Genomic DNA, 27,958 nt, shown 5'->3' with positions numbered 1-27,958 from the left:
GGGAGGATTTAAGAAACCGATTGGTTTGCAGTCCCTAGCTCGCCTTGCTTTAGTTGTTGGCTCAATGTCAAGTACATATACAATGCACATTCTTAACTATGCTAAATATCCGATATTGTTGTACGCGAAATTGCACTATTAGAAACTTTCTAATTAATAGATCAAGCTTTGGATGTAGTTAGATCAAGGAGTGGCTCGGACCTAGGAAGGTCACGCGATTTTATACGTTGCAGCGTCGGACTACTGAAGCAGGGCAATGTAGCGCTAGCTACCTCTGGTATACTATTCTGTCTCACCACAAGTTTAGGAATACGTACCACAAGCGCAAGGGACCACAACATGCAATATGCAAGGCTAGGCGAGACGACAAGAACACGCCCGAGAATAAGTATCATACGTATGTAAGGAAATCAATCGGTTCATTTCATATTGGTATGATTCATTTTCAATTTTAAAGACTGGCATCACACCCAGCCAGCGGGGACAAAGATCCCACGGATGCCCATAGAAACACACCGACAATAAAGGAATCCCTCCAAAAAAAGCCCCCGGAAAAACGACAAGAATAGTTTAGCCCTTCTTCTTGGACACACCGACGGTGCGTCCACGGCGGCCAGTGGTCTTGGTGTGCTGACCACGGACACGCAGGCCCCAGTAGTGACGGAGACCACGGTGGGAGCGGATCTTCTTCAAGCGCTCAAGGTCCTCACGGAGCTTGGAGTCAAGACCGTTGGAAACGACCTGGTGGTCCTTGCCATCGGTGATGTCGCGCTGTCTGTTAAGGAACCACGAGGGGATCTTGTACTGGGTAGGGGTCTGGAGGATGGTGACAATGCGCTCCAGCTCCTCGGTGGTGAGCTCACCAGCACTAAGAAAAACGTCAGTATTCCCGCTTAGCTTGGATGAACAACTATCCGGGCCTCTGCAATGTCTTCTCCGATCGAACAATTCCGTATTCATTGTGCGGTGGTGCGTTCTGTCAAGCAGAATTTTTGAATCGTGGACACACACAATGGGTGCTCCTCGCAGACGTAGTATGATGACCCTTATCTCCCTTTTAATTTCCCTCCAAGAAGGTTCGACGACAAAGACATTGCAGAGATTCCAAATTTGTTGTAGATTGTATCGAAAACGTACCGCTTGCTGAGGTCGACATCGGCCTTCTTGCAGACGAGGTTGGAGTAGCGGCGACCGACACCCTTGATCTGGGTCAGAGCGTACATGATCTTCTGCTTTCCATCAACGTTGGTGTTGAGGAGACGCAGGATGTACTGGAAGTTCGTCTTCTCGCCGGACACGAGCGCTGTATCAAAAAAGGCGACATGTTAGCCAGGTCATTCCTTGGGGGTGGTTTGTCGAGCGATCCCCAAAAATCCAGCAACGGTTTTTTTTGTTGTGTTGTATGCGTAGCAGGGAGTCGAATCTTGCGTGGGAGAGAACGTACACATGATGGGCGATGGGCGCGAGGGCTCGCGATAATTGTCGACAGAGGGATGGAGAGGAGCAGAGTCTCGAAAGTCTCGAGTGACTTTGCTGTCCGTTGTGGGATCGGGTAATTGGGACGCTAACCATATTGGGAATTAGTGTGTGAGGGCTCGCTTGATTGCCGCTAGTCCGTATTAGTTAATCATGTGATTGAATCTCTCTCAACAGTCACATGATATGCGGTGCTGTAACTTAGGTAATCACCAGCGAAAACGAAATGCCCGTGTTACCTGTATCTTACGCATAACTCCCGGTCTGTGTCTGTACACAAGTTTCTTCGTAAGCTTGTATCTCTTGGATCCTCGCGTCGCCCCGATTGAGGAATACAACATCTCTTTGATCAACTCGAAAGCCACACAGTACAAAATCTTTGCTGATTGGCCCACGTAGTACTTTGATGCCGCCAGCTTCGATGAGTTTGCTTTGAATGTTCAATTATCATGTCTACATAATAATGCCTCGATGATCATGCACGTGTTAGCTAACTAATCTCCAGGGGTGTAGACTTCTGCTATTTAAATTTAAACAACTCGGCAACTTAGCTGTGATCCGTTGAATGAAAGGACTCTTCAAGATTCGAGATCGTTTTCCTAATCGAAGTGAATTGCGTCCGTTCGACAATGACCATGTTTTCTTTGATGGACTCAGAAATTATATCCAATTTTAGAATACGTGAGCTTTCGTTTCCTTGGGTTTGACTCTTTGTCTTCCAATATGACTCTTGCTTGGGCCAAACGCAAGTGAAAGGTTCCCTCCTTAGACATAAATCACTTGACAATTCCTCGCCTTTATGAAAACTTCTTGTTTCCTCTCCAACCAGATCTTGATCATTCATGGAAATTCTATCTATTCAATCCAGAAGTCCGACTAAATATCTCCAATATTCTACTAATTCCATCGCAATGGGCTCCCCTCCTGACTATCTCCGAAACTACCCAACTAGCGTGAACGCCCTCGACATTCCTCCGGAGCCGGAGATGTGCTGGGACTTGTCAGCGCTTGATCCATGCCCTGATGACTTTACCATATTCGGCATGCGATTCGACCGTGTCCATGATATTAGAAGCATCAGACTATCGACTATAAAGATTCTTGGAGTACTGCAGTTCTGGGGAATTTACTATACACCCAGCCAAAATCCGAGCAAGAGGATGATCATGCAAAATTTATGGAAGATGCTCTACTACATGCCAGAAAGACACCGTCCCAAGTACTTTGCAGAGCTATTCGACCTTCGCCGAGATACTGGTCCCCGTCTCATGGGCTGGGAGCATTGGGATGAAGACGTTGGACCGATCAGCCGGCTCTACCCAGATCGACCAGTTCCCAATGCTCCAGTACATCCTAAATGGGTGCGCCCGAGTGATGCGCCTGATCATTTATCGGACAGTATCATTCATCAATTCATGTTGCCCGTGTCCGAACCCCCTGAACCCGTCAGGTCGCCACGGCACAGGAAGCGGGAGGTTGAAATAGCCGACCCCGTAAAGTCACGCGGAAGTGGGACTAAGCAGACTGAAAGACCGCAAGGCTCGGAACGTCGGAGGGAGAAGCAACAACCACCAAGAATATCTGATGAGGGAGTTCTAGGTACGGTGTTTGGACCTTCCCCCGGGAAATCAAACCAAACACATAAGCCGTCCCCAAGACATCACTCTATTGATAGACATGAGCCATCCTCAAGAAGACATCATTTAGTTTCTAATTCTCGTGCCGGATCATCTGGATATTCAATCAATGGATCAATCCCAGAATCAGAATCAGAGGAAGAGTCAGAGTCAAAGTCAGAAGCAGATTCAGAATTAGATTTCATTGCTGCTACTACCCAAAAACTCAAAGAGGCTGTCGAGAGGACTATCTTAGATTATGCCTACCATGACCTCCAGCGGGACCCCAACGCACCGGCCCGAGTGCCGGAGTCATTCGCAACGGCTTCCTCCATGCATGACCTAGAGACGGTTCAGATTGGAACTTTCCCTGCGCATGCGTATCTCAAACTAGAGCCGACCACGCTCCTCTTCGATAACAGATCGACTACTCTCTACCCATATCGAGGCAGGGGTCCAGTGTGGAATCAGTACAGCTGCTCGGCTGACTGCGTTATCGTCTTGGGTATGTTACTTGACATCGGATGCACCAATATAGACCGTCGAAGCTGGAGATACGGCGAGATCACCGAGCTCGAAAAGGCCTTTATCGAGATTACAAATGTCAACTGGGAGGCCCTTGACATGAGTACAAATATTAAGTTGCGAGACCTGTTCTTGAGGAAGCTCTGTGCTACCGTCCCTTCCATCAAGCTTGGACAGCCCGGTCCAGCGTGGGCTATCTGGTCCGAGTGTACAAGAAATTTTGCGCAATTCTATTATAGGTTCTCTGTACACCACCAGGCGTGTGAGTGCAATGGTCAGGAGACCCCGGAGACTGACAAGTATGCCAACTGTATACTACCCAATATTGCAGATCACAACACCAGTGAAGGTGTATGGATGTCAGAGTTGATCGAAGGTTGCATATTCAAACCGCGTGAAACCAAATGTACTCATTGTGATACGAGAACTATTCGTTCGGATACAAGAATTGATGAGCTTCCACTTCGCTTGGTCGTATCAAATTACGTGGGGTTTCGAGTCCGGATCAACAACCACACTGAAAACCTCAACTTTCGCTACCGTGATTCGAATGGAAAGGAGAAATTTGCAGCTTATCGCTGGCTTGGAGGGATCTACCACAAAGATGGCCATGTGCGTGTCTATTGGACTGACCAAGAGCGAGGCGATAACGACGGTGAAAACATCCGCATGTACGATGACGAAGTGAACGAGGGAGTCATTATCGGCGGCATTCCCCCTCAGCATCCCTCGGATCGAGTTCCCCATGACTGGACCGATATTGGGTTCTTGATTGGTATCTACGAACGTGTCATCAATCCCTCCAAGGAGATGCTAGATGCTGTTATTTTCAGCACCAATAGCTTTAAGCGTATGGCCGCCCTAGGTCGATCGGTCCTAACATGCCACACCCCGTGGGAATATGTTCGATTGCCGGTCCCTGAAGATCCAACTTCCAGGACTTCCATTCTCCCGCGAGAGGATCATGTTATACCCGTGACTACTAACCGTTTTCGAGATGTAAATATTCACCAACTTCCCACTCCAGTGCAGATTACATCGCGCGCTACGTCAAAGGCAGGGTCAACACCTGGGATAAATCAGGCTGACATCGAAATGCAAGATCTGGACAGTCTGCTTAACGCCTGGCCGCCAGATAATGTACATGAAGTGAACTCGGAGAGACCACCCGCATACTATAACTTGTTTGACTCAGTGCTCAATTCACCCTCCAGGTTGGCCGAATTCCCTGAGATGTGGCCTCAAGGTCTTCCAGGAGATAACGGCGCCTTCAACTTCCCGTCTCTTCCACGGGCCGACGATGCAGATAACTTGCCTTTCAGCATGCCACGTACCCCAGTCATGGATTATGTGCACTGGCCTAGTCCGGATAATGATATTTTCATGGGTGGAATGGAGTGGGGGACGCATGCTGGCGCAGTCCGACGCTCTGGACGTCGCTTCCGACCCTCAGCTCCATTTGCGAGAGCTGAAAAGCCTTTGAGGAGGCTATTAGGGGTAACAGGCTCGGATGAAATGCCCAATGGCCCTTCTATGACCTCTTCCAGAGACAAAACCCCAGCTGAGAAACAGAACAAGGCTCCTACCAGAAAAACTCACCAGGAATACACGAAGAAAGCCCCTGCGCAGGGCTTTGCAGTAGAATTACCGAGTGTGCGCCCGACCAAGAAGGTACCAGGCAAGAAAGTGCAGGACGAAAAAAAGGGCTCTGGTTCTATTAAGAAAGCAGCGAGAGAGACGACAGTCAATGCTGGAAAACGAGGCGAGAAGTCCTCCAATGATGAGGCTCGGACAGCGACATCTAAAGACATTGGCAAGAAGAATAAACAGAAATCCTCTACAAAGGGCAAGCCGACCAGAGAGTCTCGAAAGGATAAGAAAGGTAGAGATGCCGAGGAATGCAAGGAAGCAAGATCTGCTCATGGAGGTCCCCCAGAGCCGAGGCCTTATTGGATTCCCCGGCCTGACTCAGGGGAACTTCGGATGTGGAAGACGGCGATGCGGAATGCAATGAGCCAGTCACCTAACAAGAGGGCTCGATTCGCAGATGATTTGGAACCGGAGCCATCAAAGAGAATGAGGCCATAGGGATCGGCAAAATCGGTGGAGTAATATAGACGTTTACCGGTAGACGCTCTGAATTTTCAGGTTCTTATTGATTTTGCAATGACATATGCGCGATTATATTCATGTTAATAATGGAAACTCTCCGCGGTCATAATCTGTATGATAAACAAGGCCGTTACTAGTAAACTGGCCGCTGTGCCAATCATAACGACGCCATTTAACATCCCGCTGTATGGTGGACCGAGTCCGTGCGACTTGCCCCCGCACTCCATACCCCAGACTCTCGCCCTCGAGGTCTTTCTTCTCTCCTTTCTTCCTGGGCTTCTCAACTTCTTTGCCTCCCGCTTCTTGCTTTCTATTCTGCTATGATCAAACAACAACTTTGATATCTATTTTATAGATATCTGTATACTGGATGATTTAGAAGCTCTAGGGCTCTTGCAAATTCAAATGAAGGTGTATTTCGCTTATGATCTATGATCTATTTACATTAATCTGGTTATATACCGAAAACCAGATCTATCAACACAAAGGGGAATCAATCATATAACACGCAGGAGCACAAACAGAAACCCTATCCATCGCTACAGACGGGCACGAGGCTCGCTCTTCTTCTTGCTAGGGCCAGTCGCTGTGCTGCTCTTCTTGGGCGCAGACAAATAACCACCCATAACGTTATCAGTATTGATGATGGCGCCTTTCTCATCGCGCTGGATACCTAGCTCGACGAGCTTGGCAAAGACCTTGGAAAAGTGATCAAAGAACAAGTCCTTGTCCTCGGCATACTTCTGCACCCACGGCAAGAATGCAGGGTCGGTCTTGAGCGCCATATCGGTCGGCAGCATCATCAGGGCCTCCTCGTCCTCCTCAGCTTCCGGGTCTTCATACACGAACTGTGTCATACCCGTCGACAATGTGCGAGGCTTCCAGTCCAACTGCAACAGCAGCTTGAAGAACGAGTTCGAGAAGCGCGTCGGGTTCGTCACCCACGGCCCTTCGAACCCACTGCGGTCCCCGTGGCACCGGCCCATGTTGTGCCCACCGGCCAACGCCACAATCTCCTGATCATTGAAACCCATCCGGTTGAAGATGAAGCGCAGGTGGTCCGCACCTAGTGCGCCGTCGGGCAAACGCCCCCGGGGTGGCACCTTGGAATCATCTACCAGGTCTGTGCGCCCACCTTGCCAAGGGACGTCGGGTCCGCCCATCTCCTTGATCGCTACGACACCGGCCAATGTCCAGAGGTCAGAGTATGTGATCCAGGGGTGCTTCTCCTTGACAGGTTCCAGGAAAGCCCGACCGTGCTGCAGGCCTGCATTGGCTGGGTCGCCACCTTCCGCTTCATAACGCATGCCGGCGCCGTTCGAGCCACCGGTGTCTGACTCGAGGTCATATGTGCCCGAGGAGTGCCTGCGAAAGTTGTGTGGTTAGTTGATGGTTTCGAAGCTGGTTTGCATCGGTCGCGCTGGACTCCTTTCCCCCGGAGCGGGTCCAGGCCCGGGGACAGTTTTGCTGTCCCCGCAAAAAGAAGAACCGGGTCAACTCACCATGCCAGTCGCACAAACACTGGGCCTGCGCTTCCATCGTCATAGTCGGGCTTCTTCAGCTGCGCGACAATGTCCTTGCGGACCGCCTCATAGTCATGGGGAGAGCTCATCCTTTCGGCCGATAAAGTGTGACGTCGATACAAAGTTTCTCAGAAAGATTGGTTCAGGAACACCACAACCACGACTATCTGAATATTCTAATCTTGGAATATGTGCGAATACAGAGAAGAAGAAGATTGAAGAAGAGGAAAAGTCTGGAGAAAGATGGAGAGAATACCACATGAAGGGAAAGGAAGTGGATCCGCAGGTCGAATCAGCGCGCACTCGTTACTTTGCCATATGCCGAGGTCCCTCTCGGCCTACGATAACCCGCTATCAATTGCCACTGAAATGCACATGGGACGAAAAATGAGTCCATGGGTGAATATTCACATCTCCAACCAATTCTTCCGAATTTCGGCTGGGATCGGACTGAGGAAAACGGAGATATCTACGTTGAAAAACAGCAAAGAAATTTCACCATTTGAATACAGTCAGGTTTCAAATGCCGTCGGCCATGAGACATAATGCCTCGGAACTTTAAAGCCGATCTATACCCTCTGGTCTACACATGGAAACTTTCGGCTTCAGTCAACAAGCTATCGGCAACATCGGACTCGGAATGTTTCCTTTCGAATTTCCCTATGTTGATGACTTTCCTTCCGGACTAAATTCAACGGACCCTTTAGAGTTCGGTCTCGGGATCCTCTTCCCACTCCCCATCTTCATCCGTCAGACCAGCCATTCCCTGATCCTGGGGACTTTCCACCTCCTTTTCCTCTACAATAGTGTCGCCCTCTCCATCATCCCCATAATCACCCCCTTTCTCCAGATAGTGAACCCGCCGAAGCAGCAGCTCTCGCTCTAATTTGGAATTAAGCAGTTCACCCCGCAAATTCCGGACATGTGCTTTCAATCCCTGCACTTTCCTATTGTACTTGTCGAGCACTTCCTCTGTCTTTCTGACCAAATTTTGATATGCCCGTCTCTGGTCCCGGTTCTGCTGGCGGAGCCGCCGTATCTTGCAACTTTCGAGCCGCTCATTCGTGTTGAGAACGATATCAATGACATCACTGATTCGCTCTGTGTGCGTATAGTCCAGGATACCGGCTTCTGAGTGTCTTCCTATGATCTTCAATGTCGTGACCATATCGTCAGCGATGGATGATACGACTGTGGTCTTGGTTTCCGAGCTCCATTCCTCAATGCCTTGCAGGCGCATCGTAATCGAGCCTGAGTTGATTGTGGTCTGGTGGGTTGATTTCCCTTCACTCTGAAAGTCGGCTGCAGTCATGACTTGAAATTAAAGGTCTTGTAGCACGTCGCCGGGCTCGCTTGCGCTGCGATCGCTGTTCATGGTAGTTGTTTTGGCAGCCGCTCACAGAGGCTATCGGGTGGATATTGCGGGTCTTCTTAGGAGACCGTGGAGTGTGACCGTCAACAACGAGAATGAAAGTACGTGTAGTGCAGGCGTTACGAAAGGTAGGGAGTAAAAGAAAAGAAAAGCGAAAGAAACATTGGTCTCATGTTAATCATGTAGCTCAAACAGATGAGCTGTTTGCGCTGCGCGATACGATCCCATTGTTCATCGGCTTCTTTATGTCCACGTTTTATAGACAAATTAACGCAGGAGATGTAGTTTGAGACCTGTGTAACCGTTTTTCTTGTCTTGGAATATGCGTGTTCATTCAAAGAAGAATATACAATCTTATTTCTTGAGGCCGTTAAATATGTATGAATACCCGAACTGGATCATTGTAGAGTCCACTCTTGCTCCACGATTTACAATGCAGCTACAATCGCATCGCCCACTTCATTTGTCCCAGCCTTTCCTCCCAAATCAGGAGTCCGCAAGCCCGAGTCCAGCACTTTGCGTACAGCACCTTCCAGCCGCTGTGCTTGATCTTCCATACTCAAAGAGTAACGGAACATCAATGCAACGCAGAGGATCATGGCCACCGGGTTGGCAATATTCTGCCCAGCAATTCTAGTATCCAATCAGTAACCCAAATATTTCATATCTTCGCGGCGTGTGTGTAAATCTCTGCAAATTTGAACTTACGTCGGTGCTGATCCATGTGTAGGCTCATACAGCCCATACGGCCGTGTCTTTAACGTCTTATCCCCCGGAAGGCCATTCAAACTGGCACTTGGGAGAACCCCCAAGGTTCCAACGATCGAGCCAGCCTGGTCAGACAGCATGTCCCCAAAGGTATTGTCAGCGAGAATCACACCGTTTAGGGAACGTGGATTTGTCGCCATGATCAAAGATGCCGAATCTGCAAGCTGGTGCACTAGCTTGACATCCGGATACTCGGTCGTCATGGTTTTCTCCACCACCCGCCTCCACAGTCTAGATGATGCTAGGACATTTGCCTTGTCCAGAGAAATGACCGGCCACGGAGGATTATGACGTTGTGCAATCTCCGCGGATAGACGAGTCACGCGCTGAATCTCAGCTTCACTATAGCCCCATTCATCCATTGCTATTCAACCTTCGTCAGGATTTTTTTCTTTCATTTGAGTGTGACACATACCATAAGTTTCGTCTTCAATCTTCTTTCCAAAATAAGCACCTCCGCAATTCTCCCTCACAACCACAAAGTCCACACCTTCAATGACCTCGTGTCGAAACGGACTAAATTCTTTGGCGATAGAGCTACTCGGCGAATCAGCAGAGCAAGGCCGCAAATTTGCATAGATATCCATCGCTTTTCTCAGTTGCAACAAACCACCTTCAGGTCCATCCAACCCTCTCCGAGCGTTATCCCATTTCGGTCCGCCAACTGCAGCGAAGAGCACGGCGTCGGAACCTAGAGCTGCCTGTTTGACCTCCTCTGTGACAGACTTGCCGGTTGCATCAATGCTACACCCACCAATCAGTTCCTGGCGTAGTTGGAAGGTGTGCTGGGGTGTTTCGAAGGCTTTGAGGACTTTGACGGCTTCGGTCATTACTTCGGGACCGATGCCGTCGCCTGGAAGGATGAGGATTTTGTGTACTTGGGCCATTTTCTGACGTTGTATTGTATATTTGGAGGATAGTGCAAGTGTATATTTTGGTTCTATGTATCTATGAATGGTGCCGATATAGGCGATTCGGTCTTTCGTCCGATGAATGCGGGGTTGGTTGTTCTCGGGCGAGCCCCGATGGTTTGGTGTCCGATGACGGAGATCATTGGGGTTTTAGTAAGTGATTTCATGTCCTTGTTCAGATGTCGTCCTTATTTCTATTTCCAGTATCTATATACCCAGTTGGACAGTGATAGTGGATCCCTGTATCTTCAGGCAGCAACGCGGACCAATGTCGACACCCAATATTGCAGGAATAGGGCTTCGCATATACCTGATAACAAAGAGAAAATGAAATGGTCTCTTTTTTCATTTTGGTCTGTTCGATTGGAGATGCATAGAACAGTTTCAATAAGGTAGAATTGCAAAGAATCCGCCAGGAACATTGCTCACTAATCGCCCCTCGTGTTTGTCCTGTTTGTCTCTGATTTTCCCCGCGGAAGTGACATCAAAGAAAAAAAAAAGTTTCCTGCAGTTGGTAGACCGTGCAAAGCCATTCAAAATGTCACGAATTGAGGAGCTCCCAGATGACTTCGATGAGTCGCTCAATCTCAATGAGGTGCCTAGTGAGGTGCCTCCTGTGGCACCCCAGGACCAGCTGCACTCTGGATTCGACGTGTTCGCTGCCTCCAACGAGACACCGTTCCCCATCAACGAGGAGCGTTTGAAAGCAGCCAAAACCGATCCCTCTGCTCCTGATATGCCGCCAGCCATGGCGTCGGTCAAATCGCATTCAGCCGAAGAGCTGTTGGATATGATGAATAAGACTCCGCTGTTCATGACCGATATCGACAAAGCAGGTGACGAGAGTATGTTGACATCTACGGCTTCTATCGGGAGGTTTCCGTGCTAATCCGTTTGTTATTCTGTAGATGGCGAGAACCCTATGCTCGATGCGCTTACTGCTCTCCAGAACGAGGGTACCCGAGGCGAGGTTGCACAGAGCTTCAAGGAGCAAGGCAATGAGGCTGTTCAAGAGAAACGGTGGATTGACGCCAAGGAGATGTACACCAAGGCCCTTGCGGTCATTGCTGTCAAGGAAGACAAATGGGAAAAGCCCGAAGATCTTGCGGCGGAGAAGAAATTGCTACTTCAGATGGAGGAGCTGTCGCATATCAACCGGGCTTTGTGCAATCTTGAACTAGGTAGGTTTGGGTACGCACAATGTCATTCTGATATCCACGCTCACAGCTACTACAGGAAACTACCGAGCTTGCACCCTCGACTGCGCCGCTACTATCAAGCTGAACCCCAGAAACGTTAAGGCTTATTACCGCTCCTCCATGGCCTTGTTGAAATTGGAGAAGCTCGACGAAGCTGAGGATTCCGCAAAGAGAGGATTGGTTGTCGACTCCGAAAACAAGTCATTGCAGACTGCTGCCTCCAAGATTGCTGAGCGCAAGGCCGCGGTGGCGCGTGTCGCCGCCCGAAAGAAGGCCGAGGCAGAACTTCTCCGCAAACAGAACCTGGTTCTTAGCACCGCTCTTCGTGCTCGTGAGATTAGAACCCGCAAGACCGACCAGCCGCCCGAGATGGAAGATGCAAAGATTCGACTGGTCCCTGACCCACTCTCGCCGGAAAGCTCCGTTGAGTTTCCTGCCGTTTTCCTCTATCCCATGGACGCCCAGTCGGACTTTATCAAGAGTTTCTCGGAGTTGCACTGCATTGCGGATCATTTGGACTACATGTTCCCTCTGCCGTGGGACACTAAGAAGGAATACACCATTCCGAATGTCGAGTGCTTCATGCAGACCGTCTCCGGTGGTCTGATCAAGGCAGGCAAGAAGCTGCCCTTGTTGCAGATTTTGACTGGTGGAAAGGTCGAGGTTGTGGATGAGATGGTTCGCATCTTCATCGTGCCCAGTGGCAAGACTGGAGCTTTCATTGCGGAAATGAAGGCTCGGAAAACCGGTTGAGATCGGATACTATGAAACTTTATCCAATATGCCTCCTGTCTCCGGCGCCGCACCACTGCTTGCCTGCTTCGCCACCCGGAGTAACCATGGCGATAGCGCTTTCGACAGGACCCCATCAAGTACTATTGGTCATATAAGAAGCGTCTGCGTCGGTACTTCATTATCGCATTTACCGCGTGTTGCCTTCCCAGCGATAATCGGGTTCACTTGTGTCATGCTGGCTTTGACCAAGACTTGAGCTATGACCTGAATCCTACAGTCGGCATTTTCTCAGTCATGCACTCAAAAGCTCGATACCCTATCATACTTGTTCTTTTTGTATATAAAGTCTACCAACATAGATTTAAGCCCACGGGAGCTCTCCTAGCAGTCAAAAGTTCCACCGTTACGGAATCAACATCATTGTAAGACCGCGGATGTACACTGGATTTTAGCCTATTTACCTGAAGAATGCTTTTAAGCTAATTTAGGCTACTATTCACCCAGTTGCGGGGAAGTGAACATATGCAGGCCCTGTGCCGTGTGGAAGACGGAGACCTGTCCGACTTGGCATTTCTCTGCAGAATGTCAAAGCGTTACGACAAACCAAGCAATAGGATGGGATAATTATAATTCCTTCATCTTGAATATCCAGATGTTCCGCAGATGTCAAATATGACATTTAAATCATATTGTTTGAAGTACAGTGTTCATGATGCCTTCATCTGCAACTTGAAACGTTGGCGGTTTGAGGTCTGAGCTCTGACATTGGATATCCGCCGGGTCCCTAAATTCAAGCGTCTATCGTTCCTGAACTTAAACGGCAAAACTAGCAACTTCACTGTTTAGCCAGGATTCCTCAAAGCTCTCTGTCCCATGGACTGACAAGAAGAATGTATTGGCCATTGTAGGTAGGGGTTACAGCCGTACCTTAAAATAGTATGTTCGAATAGTGCATTGTTTTTCTTTCGAAGCCGCGCCCACTCCGCCACGGGGTAAGTGTCCGGATTGTATAATCTGAGACTCACTAGTATAGCGTTGTCCTCGGTCTTGATTGTTGGTATAAAGGATGTCTAGTCTGCGCCATGTCCTGTTGCATTTCATTTCTCTTAGGCCCGTATCAAGCTTGACTTCTGCCGGGTACTGAGGAATCATATTTGAGGACTCCAACATGCTTTGTCCATCTATCAAGACTTTGGCCTTAGCTGCCAGTATTCTGCCGCAGCTGTAAGCACTGCGCCCTTTGCTGTAGGGAGTCGAGCCCGCTAACCTAAAGTCAATGCAGTGCCCAATCAGCCGGTTTAGACACTGCTGCTGTTGCTCTCGGGAAATTATACTTTGGGACTGCGACCGATAACTCGGAGCTGACAGACACTGCCTATGAAACGCAACTGAATAACACGCAAGACTTTGGTCAGATCACACCTGGAAACTCTCAAAAGGTAAATTTGTCTAGTATATCCACATAGAGTTCAGATGCTGATAGAGTTCAATTATAGTGGGACGCAACCGAGCCAACGCAGAATACCTTCACTTTTACCAAAGGCGATGTGATTGCCGATCTGGCAGAGGCTAATGGCCAGAAACTGCGATGCCATAACCTTGTGTGGTATGAGCAATTACCAAGTTGGGGTAAGTTCCCAGGAAGACTTGCAAAATTACGGTCATTGATCAACGGCATAGTTACGAGCGGCACTTGGACCAATGCGACCCTGCTCGCTGCAATGAAAAATCATATCACAAACGTAGCCACTCACTACAAGGGTCAATGCTATGCTTGGGACGTTGTGAACGAAGGTACGAAAGACACTCCTTCCTCTTCCTCTGAGTTATGCATCTCACGAATACAGCCCTCAACGACGACGGAACTTACCGCGACAACGTGTTCTACCAATACATAGGCGAGGCCTATATTCCCATCGCATTTGCAACGGCAGCAGCAGCCGACCCAGATGCCAAACTCTACTACAATGACTACAACATCGAGTCTGCGGGTAGCAAATCCACTGCCGCCCAGAACATCGTCAAGCTAGTTCAATCTTACGGCGCCAAGATCGATGGTGTAGGTTTACAAGCCCACTTTATCGTTGGGAGCACCCCCAGTAAGAGTAGCCAGGCAAGCAACATGGCCGCGTTCACCGCTCTGGGTGTCGAAGTCGCAATCACGGAACTGGATATCCGAATGACTCTCCCGGAGACAGATGCACTGCTCGCTCAGCAGAAGACAGATTACTCTAATACCGTTGCGGCCTGTGCGGCTACTAGTGGCTGTGTGGGCATAACGATTTGGGATTGGACGGATAAGTACTCTTGGGTTCCTAGTACCTTCTCCGGCCAGGGTGGTGCTTGTCCGTGGGACGAAGAGTTTGTGAAGAAGCCTGCTTATACGGGAATTTTGACTGCGCTGGGTGGAACTGCGACTGGAACGGCCACGTACACTGCTAGCAGTACTACTACTAGCTCGGGTTCAAGTGCAACAGGTGTGCAGGCGTATGGACAATGTGGCGGTGAGAACTGGACTGGAGGAACAACTTGTGTGAGTGGGTACACGTGTACGTACTATAATGATTGGTACTCGCAGTGTGTATAATAGTTGAGTCTTGGTGATCTATCTATGGTTGGAAACGGCTAGGGCTTTGCCCGAGTTGGAGTTGGTCTCGAATTCCTGTCGCTATGCCATTTACTGTTCTGCGCTGTCAATCAGCACTATTTAGATTTCAGTAAATCAGGAATCAGGTACTGTCATCCCTCGTATCAACATTAAACAAAAGAGAGTCGTGATCCATGAGATTATTGGAAATCAAAACGTGAAGAACGCTAGTACTGGAAATAGAAAGGGAACGCGGATGAGTCCATGCCCTCTCCAAATGGCTCGGTGGGAGGTTGTGCGGCGGTGGAATCGGCTTGTGCTGGAAAGCCATGAAGTTCATGGTAAGCTTCCGGCATATACGGTGGTGCTCCAACGTATACAGGGGCGTAAAACTCCAAGGGGTTGTTGGGGTTGGGGTTGGGGTTTGGATTGGGATTCGGGTTGGGTGTAGTGCTAGTAGGCACCGGAACTCCCGTTTCAACACACTGGCGTTTCCTCTTAAGGTCCTGTGCGGCCATGGCAGCTTGAGTAGCATCGCCACCGTGGGTTATAGAGGGCTCGGTTTTGATATAATTGATAGGGCTGTGCGAGGGAGGAAGAGGTATTGGAGACACGTTGGCGGACACATCGCTCGCAGCATATGTAGTCTTGGGGTCTTTCGGGGTTCGCGTCGGTCCACTTCGAATACACATGTTTTCATAGTGAGATTCTTGTATGGGTTTCTCTTCATTTGGGGAGGTTCTTCGGCTGCTTGGTGACTCTACAGGGTCAGGAAGGTTCGCGCGTGCGATGGATACTAGGGTTTTCCCGTCTGTCAAAGCTGATGAGTATACTTCTCCTTTTTTTTTTCTTTTTCTTTCTTCGACATAAGATGCAGATGATTTACCTGTCTTTCCGTCTAGGAATTTTTCTTCTTCTTCTCTAACCTCGTAGAGTTCGTCCATCATTTGTAATCGTTCGACTGGGGTGATTTGACGACGGATCGGCTGGTCTGCCTCTCTCAGTCGCCGGGCGGTGATGCCATAGCCCGTGCGCAACTCGCAAAGTAGATAAACCAGGAGTCTAACTCGCTCTTTAGGGTTTGTTAGCGGTTAGTTAGGGATCTTCCTCGAGAAGCCAAAGGCAATGGGGTCTTTCTTACCGGCTTTTGGAAGATGATCAGGCTCTCTGTGGCTCACCCCTGCTGGCCACCACGGCGGTTTCGTCTCTTCTGGATTCAGTTGCTGCGTCCGACCATCGATAATCTTGCGTCCATTGTATGGGTAGTTCACCTGCTTCCGTGGCTCTACCAGCTTGACGTATGCTTTGGCCAGGACACGGCAATTCGTCTGCTGGAGATTTTGGAAAACCTTTTCATAGTATCGGCGCAGGAATTCCTTGTCCCGCACGCAGATGAGGGACTTATTAGGGCTGGTGATGCTGACTTCTTCATTCCACGGCTGTGCTCGTTGGTTTTGTGGGCTTCGAGACCACCGTGATGGCCAGGGCTCTTGCTGCTGTGCAGGCCACATGATCGGGTCTATCGGTGGCCCTTGAGGTGCGGGTACCACTCGTCTGTGCCTTTCCATGCTTCTGGATTCGGTGCTGGGGGGCACTTGACTCACTTGGGTAGGAAGCAGGCCCTGTCCAGTGGTTGTTCTTGGTGGTGAGGCTGATGCGCCCGATTCCACTTCAACTGCCTTCGGGTCAACACACTGACTCCTCCCCTGGTTCTCGCTAGGGGCGGCGAGGGAGGGTATCCAATACTTACATGATGGTCGTGAGGAACCGGGCTCTTCAGACCGAGCCACGGCCTGCAAAAATGCGTCCGTGACCCGAGGGGACAGAATAGCTTCGCGACTATTGGCGATAGACGGTGACGCCTCATGGCGAAGATTGCCATCGCGGTCGATATAGATGAGAGCAAAGTGTGGATGAGCCAACTCATCATGCTGGTTGGACATGGTTGGAGGGATCTATGGATGGTGGTCAGTTTCACGTTTGGTGCCCAATCCGACTATTTTCCAGGAGATCTCGTCGCAGATCAGTCATGATCATACCATATAACCGAAGCTCAGCACCTGGGGATTAAATTCAAGTTTCGCCAAAGAATTGGGAAGAAAGGGACTCCAAGCAGCCAGCTGGGAGGAACAGGACGGCTTACAGCCAGGGAGCATTGTTTTGTGGGATTGGAACACAGCAGTATAAGGGAATGATCACTAACCGCCGGAGGCCCCGCCAGGGAGAAATGCCTCCTGGAGACCTGCCCCGGAGATTTTATAGTCGATATATGTCCACCACCAGCCCTGGCTGTGGCGCTCAGGGCCGAAGGGGCTGTTGACAGTGTGGAGAAATCGGCTCCAGAGCGAGGAGAGAGCGTGAGAGATCAAGCACGGACTTTGGTTCAGATACTGTACTGCGAGAATCCCCAACAGGGCTTAGTGCCACGCACTATCCACCATGTTTACCCGTAATTTTCTTACCGTTGAGCTACAGATACAGATTGCATGCAGCTGTTTTATTTTTCTTTGGCGATCGGCAATTCTATGGGTCCCTGGGTGTCATACATGTTCCCTAGGCCGCATGGTTCGTACATGGGGAGCGTCAAGCCTACTGAAGATACATGGATGGGCACACACACCCCCCGTTGCAACGGAAGAAATTTCCTTTGAGCACGACCATAAGAGCCGCTCCAGTACCATGGATGAGCTCTAGCAGATGGCGTGTAGAGATTCAATCCTAGCGCGAGAAAATGTGGCTCGGCAGAACTAGATCAGCGCCTTATTGGAACTAGTATCCAACGGCTCCTGGGAGCTGATAGTCTGGCAGAATTTGGATTTTCCACGCAAGGCCGGGTCCATTAGATTACGCCAGTTCGGCCGGACCGGAGACTTGGAATGTAGATCAATTACCGGCCGTCAGTGACAGAAGTACGGAAAAGTCAGTACATCTCACCCTCGTTAAAACTAGGCATCGTTGCAGTTTCAAGCTGGGTGCATAACTATGACCCGATCTCTGATTCAGGCACCCAGAGAGGTCTTCATTAGTATACAGGTCGAACTAGGATCGTGCATGATCCTTCATCCACTACAGGGGTTTTAGCAAATGCCGGTGTGGCGTAGGCGAATGAAGAGCGTCGATTGAGTTTGGATCTTAGCGAACTGTGGCTCTTCAGCATGTCGGTTCTTGCTTCTTTTTGGTTATTTTTGGGGTTTTTTTCCTTTTCTTTTTATTTTTTTATTTTTTTTTACCTATTCTCCTTTGCTCCGGCCCGCATTCGCCAATGCAAGACGATCAGATCTGTACGATACCCGTGCCTATCCACATGGACCGTAAAACTCTCATCCCAGCTCGTGTGGGGCTTTCATTCTTGCACTTTGATAAGGCTGGTACAGTGGAGGTTGAGGACAAGGTCCGAGAAATGCAGGTGATGTTGCCACAGTTGGAGGCTGGAATCCGGTCAATTATTCCCAATTCAGGCCATAGTATGGATGGAATGGGTGGGTTTCGCCCTGTGTGGTACATTGGCATTAATTTTAAATGACGCAGCGTTGAGACCTGCTCTCCTTGATGAGGCTATCAAAGGTATTTGACAAATACAATCATTCTATAGATCATGACAGTATGATCCCTTGTCTGGTCTATTTGTTTCTTTTAATCTGAGCTCCGAGATTGACCTAATGATCTCCTTTTTGGAAAGAATGTAGAAGAAGCATGACAATACGACTAGCAGCGTTAACCAAAGATTGTGCAGTCTAGGACCATGGATAGAACTCTCTCCACCATGCAAGACAAGCAAGAGTCCATACAGAGATGTACATGCACCGACAACACATCGACAACATGACCATAGGAAGATTGAAGGGTCCTCTCGTCACCAGGGAACCCTGGTCAACAAGCGTCACTATCTCTCCGTATCTGAGATGCACGTTCTCGTCACGAAGGATACATGCTCTTGGCTACACAAACTTTGCGCCACTTTGTGGCTGAGTCGGTCGATCAATTTACGCCCTTTCACCGAAAGATGATCCTTACCGTAGAAGCTGTAGGTTTGCAGTCCATCGGATGAAGTGGCTTTTCCCCGCGAGGAGAGCTGAAACATACCCGAAAGTCAATGCAATAGTGTGCAGTAGATGCACTACGGTTTTCTTTTCCTTCTTTTTGTTTTTCTTTTTTCTTTTTGTTTTTCTTTTTAAGCAAATCGAACTATGGATCATTCATTTGCCACCCAGAACTGGCCGACTCGGCCGGACCCCGCTCGGTCCCAGTCTTTGGCCTGGACTGGGCCTTGTTGAGACATTCGGCTGTAGTTCGCCGAAGCCCTGGTTCAGTGGTCCTTTGGATCAAGTTGGAGTTAATGGCATTGAAGATGAGAGCCAGTTTTTGGGCTGCTGGGAACCGTTTGCAGTAGACCCACCAGTAAACTTGATCAAGTGCAGACCCTATCATTGATTGTGTCCTGTCAGTGGGCTGTCAATATTGTCAGAGATGTCATCCAAATTTGGGAAGACCTGCTTCTTTTGGTGGGACAAAGCGCCACAAATGGTCCACTCTTACAAATTTTGGATCTATGCCCTTGTTCTCGATGAAGAAACTACAACCCCACTTTATCTTGGTAGTCTGGGCCGGATTTCTGTTCCCCGATATCCACAACAAATTAGTTCTCGTTTTCAAAGCTTGGCCCCCTCCCTACTCTTTCGTGCTTACATTTGGGGCCGATTTTCTTCCCAAGACCCCTGGTGATATCCGGGCACGCACTCTGGGATCGTCCTGCGAATTCCGACATTCCCGCGCTAGACCATAACGGAGAACACAGAGGAGCGTTCTCCGGATGCAAGTCATGTAACACGGTGTGGGCCAATCGACTTTAGGGTTGACAAATTCCCGTGCATGGCGGGGTTCTCTCTAGTGCAGGGATTTAATGCATGCTTCGATACGTAGTCCGCGCCAAGCAGCTCGTAAAGCAAGCCTATCATAAGGCTTCAGATTAGGTTCGGACGTATCTTGTGAGTCTGGCGAACTAATCTAGTGTCTGGTTCAAATTAAAGTGCTGTCGAGGGGATGAAACAATAAGATGGGAGTCCGGTGCTGGTCACACCTTGCTGACATCGCGCGATATGCATGGAGGGGCTCCTGCATGCAGTACCGAGCACCAGGATGCTTCGTACTGTTGTGTAACACACTGCACAGGACGGACACTAAGCATAGAACTTCATTATTCTTGACGTCGACCCGGCGAAACTACCAGTTGCCTTTGGGAGGTCAAGCCCTGGCCATTCCGAAAATGGCAACGGACATATGCTGTGCCTGGGCGGAACTCAGACTCCGACATCGCCTTGATAGGTGGCTGGCTGAGGTGGTTGTTGCCATTCTTCCGTGACTTTCAGGGCCCATCTTCAAACCATCTCTTTTAGCGTGGACGAGGAAAAGATCACCGACCTGCATTTCCTGGAAACTGGGAAGAATGGATCCCTCCAAAGTGCATTAGTGGCGTCAAGAATACCTGATCCATCGTGCCCCTCTTTAGCGAGATGCAGGTCGCCCGTTCCAGATAACTTCCGTCGCACTCGTAGTGGGCCCCCAATACCCGATGACTTGCGGTATGAAATTGGATTTTGTTGTCGACCGCGTCACATGGTCATGTTCCCTGGAAATGCAGATCTCATCGCTGATCTGCAGTTCTGGATTGGCCATGCCAACACTCAACGGTCTTGGAAGCAAATCTGATATCAGATGCACCCGGAGTCGCCGTTAGCGCCCCACGACCAAGGACACGTCAGTTTTTGTTCGCAATTCCCGAATTTCTGGAACTGGCCAATCATGGACTCGGAGACGGGCGCATTTTCATTTCCATGAGAATTAATATTTTCGTCTCCCGTGGTCTACGCCGCCGTGAAGTTGACAACCTCGATGGATTCCAGATAGGACCTCAAGTGATTTTCAATCAGAATGCCTCTCAGATACCACTTGCAAATGAATTTCAAAGTGATTGATCTCACGGCCTTGCGTAGTACGGAGACACACTGCGTCCGCCAGAAAGACACTGTAGCCGACGCTGAACAACCCTGAAACCCATGTGGGCTGCGCCACCAGAGGGTCCACCTGTGGCGCAGTCCATCTCCTGCGGCTGAGAAGGATGCAATGAACACATCAGGACTGAGCGGTAAAGGGCTGCCGATCTACCCCTGTCATGATGCAATACTTTCAGAGACTTTGAGACTTTGATCCAAATTAGGCTCAGATTCCAGATTTCGTATTGAAAGAAGGTGATATTGAGGCCTCAGGCCATCAGGCTTCCACGTGTTTGACAATCAATCACATGTCGCTTTGAAGTCACCTGCTGATACTTGTGCGGTACACTGCCCATACGTGGTACTGGTTCCCCCTACTGCTTGTGTCTCACCGCTTGAGAAGGTATTGTGTATTGTGATAGGTTCTGCCTGGTATTATACAAGGGACTTTGAAGTCCCGTGACCTTCCTCGTCATTGAAGAACTCCTCATCTCTTAAGCTTTCTCATTGAGGTGGAATTGCTCTTGGAAAATCCAAACCTACTCCCATCGTCTACCAATCAACCAGCAATCAAAAAAAATCCCATAAAAAAGCAAACCATTATCCACCATTGGGCCCGTGTCCCCACTTCCAACCGAAAAGGCTCCGCTGCATTAGCCCGTCCGCCCACGGCTGATCACTCTGAATCCGGACCACACCCACCAAAATCTGTCTTGCTCCGAGTCCAGCACTGCCAAAGCAGCGGTCGATCGTGTTCCAACCCCCCTGCCCATTCATTATTGTCATCTGGGCCAATCATTGCTCTCCATTTGGTGTTTTATTGTCTAAATCACTTCCTCCATACCCGGTGGCTCATTTCCCCTGCCCATCCCTGGATTCCAAGTGAGGGAAGTCCGTCCAGCCCTTTGCTCTTTGTCCGTGCGGCGCGTGCGTAATCGACTGTCTTCCCCGGGCTTGATCTGGGCGGTTCAAATAAAAAAAAGAAACCCCACGAACAGGAAGGATTGACTGGGCCAACCGTGGACGCCTCGGCCCCTTTTTAACATTGATAGTCTGTCTTCGTGATGGGCACGCCTTATTATCCAATGGATCCCAATACTGGTTACAATCCCACAGGCTTTCCCGTCCCGACGCAGAGCCCCCCAAATCCGATGTCGTTCTACCCAAACTCGATGCCCCAACAATTCCCCCAGTCCAAGGCCCCGTCACAGCCTGGACATCAGCAACATTCCTTTGGCTCCATCCCAATGCAGCCAGGTGTTCCCGGTGGAGCTATGATGCCTTCAAACTTCCCCCAACAATCTTCCGGTACGTGGCCAATTACCCCCCTTTCATTATCGAACCCTTTCCCTTTTTTTTTTTTTTTTTTTTTCTTTATAACGACTAGCGTCGTTCACCTTCACCTGTCTCCTGTGGGCCTGCGGGGTCAATCTGTTCGCTCTAGCTATGCAGGAAGCAAAGCCGCATCCTCTATCTGGAGCGTAGGGTTGATCGCATTCAATATCCCTCCCAGGATGGTCTTGCTTGTTCTGGAGGCCTGCAGCATGGATCTACCCGTTGGGTAGCGCCTGCGATTGTTTCGACTGGCTCTTGGCAATCTGAGACGCTCCCAATTGTTTGCGCTATTCTTTGTCAGCAGGGGAAAGGCGCTTTTCGGGTAGCGAGCCGATAGCTCATTGACGCTGGTTGATGTTAGATCTGACCGCTAATATGACAACAGCACCGATGGAGAATTTCTCTGCGCCCTTTAGTCAACCTCCCCTCCCCGCCAATATGGCCCAATTCTCGCAAGCCAACCCCGCGCCGAATACCCCGTCCACTGTCGCGCAGACCTTTTCTCAGAACATGGCCTCCATATCCGCGAACAATCTGTTGGCCAACCAACCACGTCCTCAGATGAACTCCCCCCGGGCCGCTCAGCCGGGAACCCCCAACATGGGTCAGGTCCAAGGCCAGGTCCAGGCTCAGCAGGCCCAACAATCCCAGACTCCAATGCAAGGACCATCCCCGGCCCAACTACAAGCGCAAGCGCAGGCGGTGGCACGAGAAAAGGTTCGCATGACGACACTTCTCGACATCAACTCAACATTATTAGAGGAGATCGTCAATCTACAGAAGTCGGGCAAGGCAGGCTCAGTGTCTAATCTTGATGGCACGATTGCCCCTCAAAAGCCAAGCCAAGAGTATATTGATTGTATGCGACGACTACAGGCCAACCTGTCATATCTTGCCTCTATCACGGACAAACAAAAAAGACTCCCGGCGCCGGCCTTGATGACCCCACCTCCGAGTATGCCCATCCTGAACGACTTGTATCAGAAACTAAACGAGCTCTTCCCCCGATCTGGTCAGGCTCCCACACCTCAACGGTTCAGTCCCGCCGTAGCGCAGGGAAACGGCGGGCCTAGTCCTTCGCCCATGCCGGAGTCGGTTGTCTGATGACTGTGTATGTGTCAAGATATTATGTTTTAGGGAGGTGGGTTTCACATATCCACCCCCTCTTTTACCGGTACATTCATCTTTTGTCCCCCGATCTGCCAGTCAGATGAGATATCATGGGGGATCACGGTCCCCCGTCACTGTACCAACCTGGTTTGGGGGGACGGCGCCTCCCGTTCACAGGCGCCCCGCCCAGTATTTTCTGCGCCTTCCGAGTGCCGATTCTTGGAGTTGTAGTACAGGGCATCAAACCACCCGAGGTTTAATGAGTGTAAGATTGGATTTACAGACCCACTTTGGAAGAGCGAAAGCAAGAAGATATCCAAATGTATCGAATGACCGAGAGCGATCAGACCTCTCTATGATCTATTTATTTTTCCCTGTATGAGCGCACTAAAAAGTAACTACGTAAATACGATCTGCGCGTGGTCCGGGCCATGGGATCGTGTCGTGTGAACGAACGGGCGCACCCGTCCCGTCCAATCAGCTTCCGCTTCTTTCTGTCCGCCTCATCTCTCAAGCGCGAATGTCTTTGTTGACCAGGAGCTTCCCAGGTTTTGCTACTGCTTCTGCTGTGCATTGGCCGATTCGTGTCGCTCCTACTACTCTCTCTCTTTCTGCACGACCCGATCCCTCCTCTCCTGGTCATCGCCACTTGGACCGTCGCCGCTTTTTCCCCCAGGTTACTCCTCCGCTCCGAGCTTCATTCCACTCCCGATCTTCTCCCTCAATTTACACCATGGATGCGAATGGAGATGCCGGCATCAAGCGCAAGCGCAGTACTGTTACTGGTGCCGTGGAACGGCCTACAAAACATCTGAAGCCTGAAGGCTCAGTCTTAACCCCCGGCGACTCAACGCCGGCCAATGGAACCGTCTACGATGTTGAAGAGGATGATGATGCGGGACGCATGCTTGCCGTGGGTCCTGCTCAGGCGGACTCGCCAGAGTGGCAGGCTACAATTGAGTCCGTCGTAAAGAGCGTTGTGTCAATTCACTTTTGTCAGACCTGCTCCTTCGACACAGACCTTTCAATGAGCAGCCAAGCTACCGGTTTTGTCGTGGATGCGGAGCGAGGATACATCTTGACCAATCGGCATGTGGTGTGCGCTGGTCCGTTCTGGGGATATGTCATCTTTGACAATCACGAAGAGGTAAGTTTTGTTAGTGCGCGTTGAGAGACGGAAAAGGAAATGAAAAAGAGAAGTGGCAAAAGCAAAGACAAAGCTAACGCTGGTTGCCTAATAGTGTGACGTCCGCCCTGTCTATCGAGATCCCGTACACGATTTTGGTATTCTTAAGTTTGATCCGAAGGCCATCCGGTACATGAAGCTCACCGAGCTCAAGCTCCAACCCAATGCGGCTCAGGTCGGTACGGAAATCCGGGTGGTTGGTAACGATGCTGGTGAGAAGCTCAGTATTCTTTCTGGTGTAATCAGTCGGTTAGATCGTAATGCTCCCGAGTATGGCGAGGGCTACAGTGATTTCAACACCAACTATATTCAGGCTGCCGCGGCTGCCAGTGGTGGTAGTTCAGGAAGTCCCGTGGTCAACCTTGACGGCAATGCCGTGGCCCTACAAGCTGGCGGTCGAGCAGACGGTGCGGCAACCGATTATTTCTTGCCTTTGGATCGTCCTTTGCGCGCATTAGAATGCATTCGCCAGGGCAAGCCGGTCACCCGGGGTACCATCCAAACCCAATGGATTCTCAAGCCTTTCGATGAATGTCGTCGTCTTGGGCTGACTCCCGAATGGGAGGCTGCTGTGCGTGCGGCTGCCCCCACGGAGACCAATATGCTCGCGGCTGAAATCATCCTACCTGAGGGTCCTGGTGATGGGAAACTGCAGGAAGGTGACGTGCTCTTGAAGGTGAATGGCGAGCTTCTGACCCAATTTGTGCGTCTCGATGACATTCTGGACTCCAGTGTGGGGGGTACAGTTCAGCTGCTGGTCCAAAGAGGAGGCAAGGATCTTGAGGTCGAATGCCGAGTTGGTGATCTCCATGCGATTACCCCCGATCGGTTTGTGACTGTTGCCGGTGGCACTTTCCATGATTTGTCCTACCAGCAAGCTCGGCTTTATGCCATTCCAGTCCGTGGAGTGTATGTATGTGAGGCTGCTGGCTCTTTCAAGCTGGAAAACACCTTGTCCGGATGGATCATCGACTCAGTTGATAAGCGACAAACTCGGAACTTGGATGAATTTGTGGCTGTGATGAGAACTATTCCTGATCGCTCTCGGGTGGTCATCTCTTATCGCCATATCCGGGATCTTCATACCAAGGGCACCAGCATCGTCTATGTCGACCGCCATTGGCATCCGAAAATGCGTCTTGCGGTTCGGAACGATGAAACCGGACTCTGGGACTTCTCTGATCTTGCCGATGCCATCCCTGCAGAAGCGCCTGTTGCGCGCAAGGCAGACTTCATTCAGCTGGACGGTATAAGCCAGCCTGCAGCAGCTGAGATTGTCCGCAGCTTTGTGCGTGTCTCGTGCACAATGCCATTAAAGCTTGATGGGTATCCGCAAGCCAAGAAGACTGGCTTCGGTCTGGTCATCGACGCTGAGAAGGGTCTAGTAGTTGTTTCGCGAGCCATTGTGCCATATGATCTCTGTGATATTACTATCACTGTTGCCGACTCAGTCATTGTCCTTGCCAAGGTTGTCTTCCTCCACCCGCTCCAAAATTATACCATCATTCAGTACGACCCCAGCCTGGTTCAGGCGCCTGTACAAAGCGCTCGACTCAGCTCCGACTTTATCAAGCAAGGGCAGGATACCATCTTTGTCGGTTTCAACCAGAACTTCCGTATTGTGGTTGCCAAGACTGCTGTCACCGATATCACCACCGTCTCGATCCCAGCCAATGCATCTGCTCCTCGGTACCGAGCAATCAACCTGGACGCCATCACGGTGGACACGGGTCTGAGTGGCCAATGCACCAATGGTGTTTTGATCGGTGAAGATGGCGTGGTGCAGGCACTGTGGTTGAACTACCTCGGTGAGCGCACCCCCAGTTCTCACAAGGATGTTGAGTACCATTTGGGATTCGCCACTCCATCGCTTCTTCCCGTCACCTCGAAGGTTCAGCAGGGTGTCACACCCCAGCTACGCATTTTGAACATGGAGAGCTATGTTGTTCAGATGAGCCAGGCCCGCATCATGGGTGTGTCCGAGGAGTGGATTCAAAAGGTTGCGCAAGCCAATCCCTCGCGCCACCAGCTGTTCATGGTGCGCAAGGTGGATTGTCCAACGGCAGAATCGACACCCGACACCGACAGCTTCCAAGAGGCAGATATTATTCTTACTCTGGATGGTCAACTTATCACTCGGGTTTCAGAACTGGATGTGATGTATGAGAAGGAAATTCTCGAGGCGTTGATCGTCCGAAACGGCCAAGAGATGCGTATCCGGGTGCCCACTGTTCCAACGGAAGATTTGGAAACAGATCGTGCCGTCGTTTTCTGCGGTGCAGTTCTGCAGAGACCTCATCATGCTGTGCGACAGCAAATCTCTAAACTTCACAGCGAAGTTTATGTGAGCGCGAGGGTAAGTCAATTCTGCATTTCCTGTATCACTCGGCTTGTCACTAACTCCTTTCTATAGAGCCGTGGCTCTCCTGCTTACCACTATGGTCTGGCACCGACCAACTTCATCACTGCTGTCAATGACACCCCGACTCCCACCCTCGACCTGTTCGTCAATGAAGTGCGCAAGATCCCCGACAACACCTACTTCCGTCTGCGTGCGGTGACTTTCGACAACGTCCCCTGGGTTGTCACCATGAAGAAGAACGACCATTACGTGAGTGTTGCCTTGTTTCACGGAGAGTTTTCATCACTAACAATGGTTGCTAGTTCCCCATGTCTGAGTATCTTAAGGACCCCTCTGTTGCTGCTGGGTGGCGCACAGTCTCCCACAACAAGCCCAATGAAAAGCAGGGCATTGCGGCAGATGCGGCAAATTTGAATCCGGATGCGATGGACGAGGGTCTTGAGGGCGGAGGTAGCGATATGGAGCCCGACATGGAATAGATACTCTTCTAGTAAGTAGTTTTGTACAATATTCGGTATGGATGGCGCGACCAGGTCAGGCTGGGTTCTGGGTTGTTTATCATTAGTCACATATTTGTTGAATTATTCCTTCCAAATTTATGCTGTTGATTGAATAAAAATGTTTGCCGGGTAGATTGGTCTGAACCTTCCAAGGGTTACTTTCGGTCCATGGGTGCCCCCTATAACATTTAAGACAATGAACCATACGCGCATACACAGGTATGAATATTCGGGGTGTTTCGGTTCATTTAAAGCAGTTCCCATGTCAAGATCCATGGGCATTGCGGGGATGTGATCTGCATGCAAGTGGCTACATACATAGGCTCAGGGTGACGTGGAAATATATATCATTGGCACGCCACGAGATAGCACCCATGGCTTTTCTTACGACCACGTTGCTAGAAAGTTTAATTATGAAACTGGCACCAATGACAAAAAGATGAAAAATAATTAGGATAAGTCGAAGCGAAAAAAAGAAAATGTCGTAAGTTCCATTGCAAACACACAAAAAGAAGAGGCTTGCATCATCCGTGAATCGAACACGGGCCTCGTCGATGGCAACGACGAATTCTACCACTAGACCAATGATGCTGGTTCATGTAATGGAGGGCCGCTTTGTGCTTCATGAATTAGATCTAATGATTCAGCAGG

At 50.0% G+C, this 27,958-nt stretch overlaps 12 protein-coding genes across 12 annotated transcripts; 7 read left to right on the top strand and 5 right to left on the bottom strand.

Moving 5' to 3' along the window:
* Positions 1–377: 377 nt before the first annotated feature.
* Positions 378–1,562, bottom strand: N7484_006904 (40S ribosomal uS13 domain-containing protein; the record flags this gene model as incomplete). The annotated part of the gene is made up of 3 exons (XM_057117291.1): positions 378–868; positions 1,138–1,303; positions 1,445–1,562. Coding segments are annotated over 3 exons (582 nt in total), but the record flags the coding sequence as incomplete, so codon positions are not given.
* An 825-nt stretch (positions 1,563–2,387) lies between these two features.
* Positions 2,388–5,705, top strand: N7484_006903 (uncharacterized protein; the record flags this gene model as incomplete). The annotated part of the gene is made up of 3 exons (XM_057117290.1): positions 2,388–3,075; positions 3,325–3,879; positions 3,949–5,705. 3 exons carry the CDS (start codon positions 2,388–2,390, stop codon positions 5,703–5,705), a joined length of 3,000 nt encoding a protein of 999 aa, XP_056970325.1.
* A 563-nt stretch (positions 5,706–6,268) lies between these two features.
* N7484_006902 (peroxidase) lies at positions 6,269–7,341 on the bottom strand (the record flags this gene model as incomplete). The annotated part of the gene is made up of 2 exons (XM_057117289.1): positions 6,269–7,094; positions 7,232–7,341. 2 exons carry the CDS (start codon positions 7,339–7,341, stop codon positions 6,269–6,271), a joined length of 936 nt encoding a protein of 311 aa, XP_056970324.1.
* A 614-nt stretch (positions 7,342–7,955) lies between these two features.
* Positions 7,956–8,564, bottom strand: N7484_006901 (uncharacterized protein; the record flags this gene model as incomplete). The annotated part of the gene is made up of 1 exon (XM_057117288.1): positions 7,956–8,564. The coding sequence occupies one exon, from the start codon at positions 8,562–8,564 to the stop codon at positions 7,956–7,958; it is 609 nt and encodes a 202-aa protein (XP_056970323.1).
* A 488-nt stretch (positions 8,565–9,052) lies between these two features.
* N7484_006900 (3-isopropylmalate dehydrogenase) lies at positions 9,053–10,279 on the bottom strand (the record flags this gene model as incomplete). Its single annotated transcript, XM_057117287.1, has 3 exons — positions 9,053–9,257; positions 9,333–9,756; positions 9,808–10,279. 3 exons carry the CDS (start codon positions 10,277–10,279, stop codon positions 9,053–9,055), a joined length of 1,101 nt encoding a protein of 366 aa, XP_056970322.1.
* Positions 10,280–10,841: 562 nt separating this feature from the next.
* N7484_006899 (HSP70/90 family co-chaperone CNS1) lies at positions 10,842–12,255 on the top strand (the record flags this gene model as incomplete). Its single annotated transcript, XM_057117286.1, has 3 exons — positions 10,842–11,148; positions 11,212–11,484; positions 11,540–12,255. 3 exons carry the CDS (start codon positions 10,842–10,844, stop codon positions 12,253–12,255), a joined length of 1,296 nt encoding a protein of 431 aa, XP_056970321.1.
* A 28-nt stretch (positions 12,256–12,283) lies between these two features.
* Positions 12,284–12,493, top strand: N7484_006898 (uncharacterized protein; the record flags this gene model as incomplete). The annotated part of the gene is made up of 1 exon (XM_057117285.1): positions 12,284–12,493. One exon carries the CDS (start codon positions 12,284–12,286, stop codon positions 12,491–12,493), a length of 210 nt encoding a protein of 69 aa, XP_056970320.1.
* Positions 12,494–13,405: 912 nt separating this feature from the next.
* Positions 13,406–14,824, top strand: N7484_006897 (putative endo-1,4-beta-xylanase; the record flags this gene model as incomplete). The annotated part of the gene is made up of 5 exons (XM_057117284.1): positions 13,406–13,461; positions 13,520–13,676; positions 13,734–13,866; positions 13,918–14,031; positions 14,085–14,824. 5 exons carry the CDS (start codon positions 13,406–13,408, stop codon positions 14,822–14,824), a joined length of 1,200 nt encoding a protein of 399 aa, XP_056970319.1.
* Positions 14,825–15,051: 227 nt separating this feature from the next.
* Positions 15,052–16,767, bottom strand: N7484_006896 (DUF2841 domain-containing protein; the record flags this gene model as incomplete). Its single annotated transcript, XM_057117283.1, has 3 exons — positions 15,052–15,635; positions 15,711–15,896; positions 15,966–16,767. The coding sequence occupies 3 exons, from the start codon at positions 16,765–16,767 to the stop codon at positions 15,052–15,054; spliced, it is 1,572 nt and encodes a 523-aa protein (XP_056970318.1).
* A 1,361-nt stretch (positions 16,768–18,128) lies between these two features.
* On the top strand, positions 18,129–18,347 carry N7484_006895 (uncharacterized protein; the record flags this gene model as incomplete). The annotated part of the gene is made up of 1 exon (XM_057117282.1): positions 18,129–18,347. The coding sequence occupies one exon, from the start codon at positions 18,129–18,131 to the stop codon at positions 18,345–18,347; it is 219 nt and encodes a 72-aa protein (XP_056970317.1).
* Positions 18,348–21,878: 3,531 nt separating this feature from the next.
* Positions 21,879–23,253, top strand: N7484_006894 (uncharacterized protein; the record flags this gene model as incomplete). The annotated part of the gene is made up of 2 exons (XM_057117281.1): positions 21,879–22,122; positions 22,535–23,253. 2 exons carry the CDS (start codon positions 21,879–21,881, stop codon positions 23,251–23,253), a joined length of 963 nt encoding a protein of 320 aa, XP_056970316.1.
* A 739-nt stretch (positions 23,254–23,992) lies between these two features.
* N7484_006893 (putative nuclear serine protease HtrA2/Nma111) lies at positions 23,993–27,286 on the top strand (the record flags this gene model as incomplete). The annotated part of the gene is made up of 4 exons (XM_057117280.1): positions 23,993–24,406; positions 24,501–26,801; positions 26,859–27,056; positions 27,110–27,286. The coding sequence occupies 4 exons, from the start codon at positions 23,993–23,995 to the stop codon at positions 27,284–27,286; spliced, it is 3,090 nt and encodes a 1,029-aa protein (XP_056970315.1).
* Positions 27,287–27,958: the final 672 nt, after the last annotated feature.

The sequence above is a fragment of the Penicillium longicatenatum genome (assembly GCF_028827895.1).
Source record: "Penicillium longicatenatum strain IBT 33135 chromosome Unknown contig_4_segment0_segment0, whole genome shotgun sequence".
Classification (NCBI taxonomy): Eukaryota; Fungi; Ascomycota; class Eurotiomycetes; order Eurotiales; family Aspergillaceae; genus Penicillium; species Penicillium longicatenatum.
Note: the sequence above shows the minus strand (reverse complement) of the source record. Positions and strands in the feature narration are given on the sequence as shown.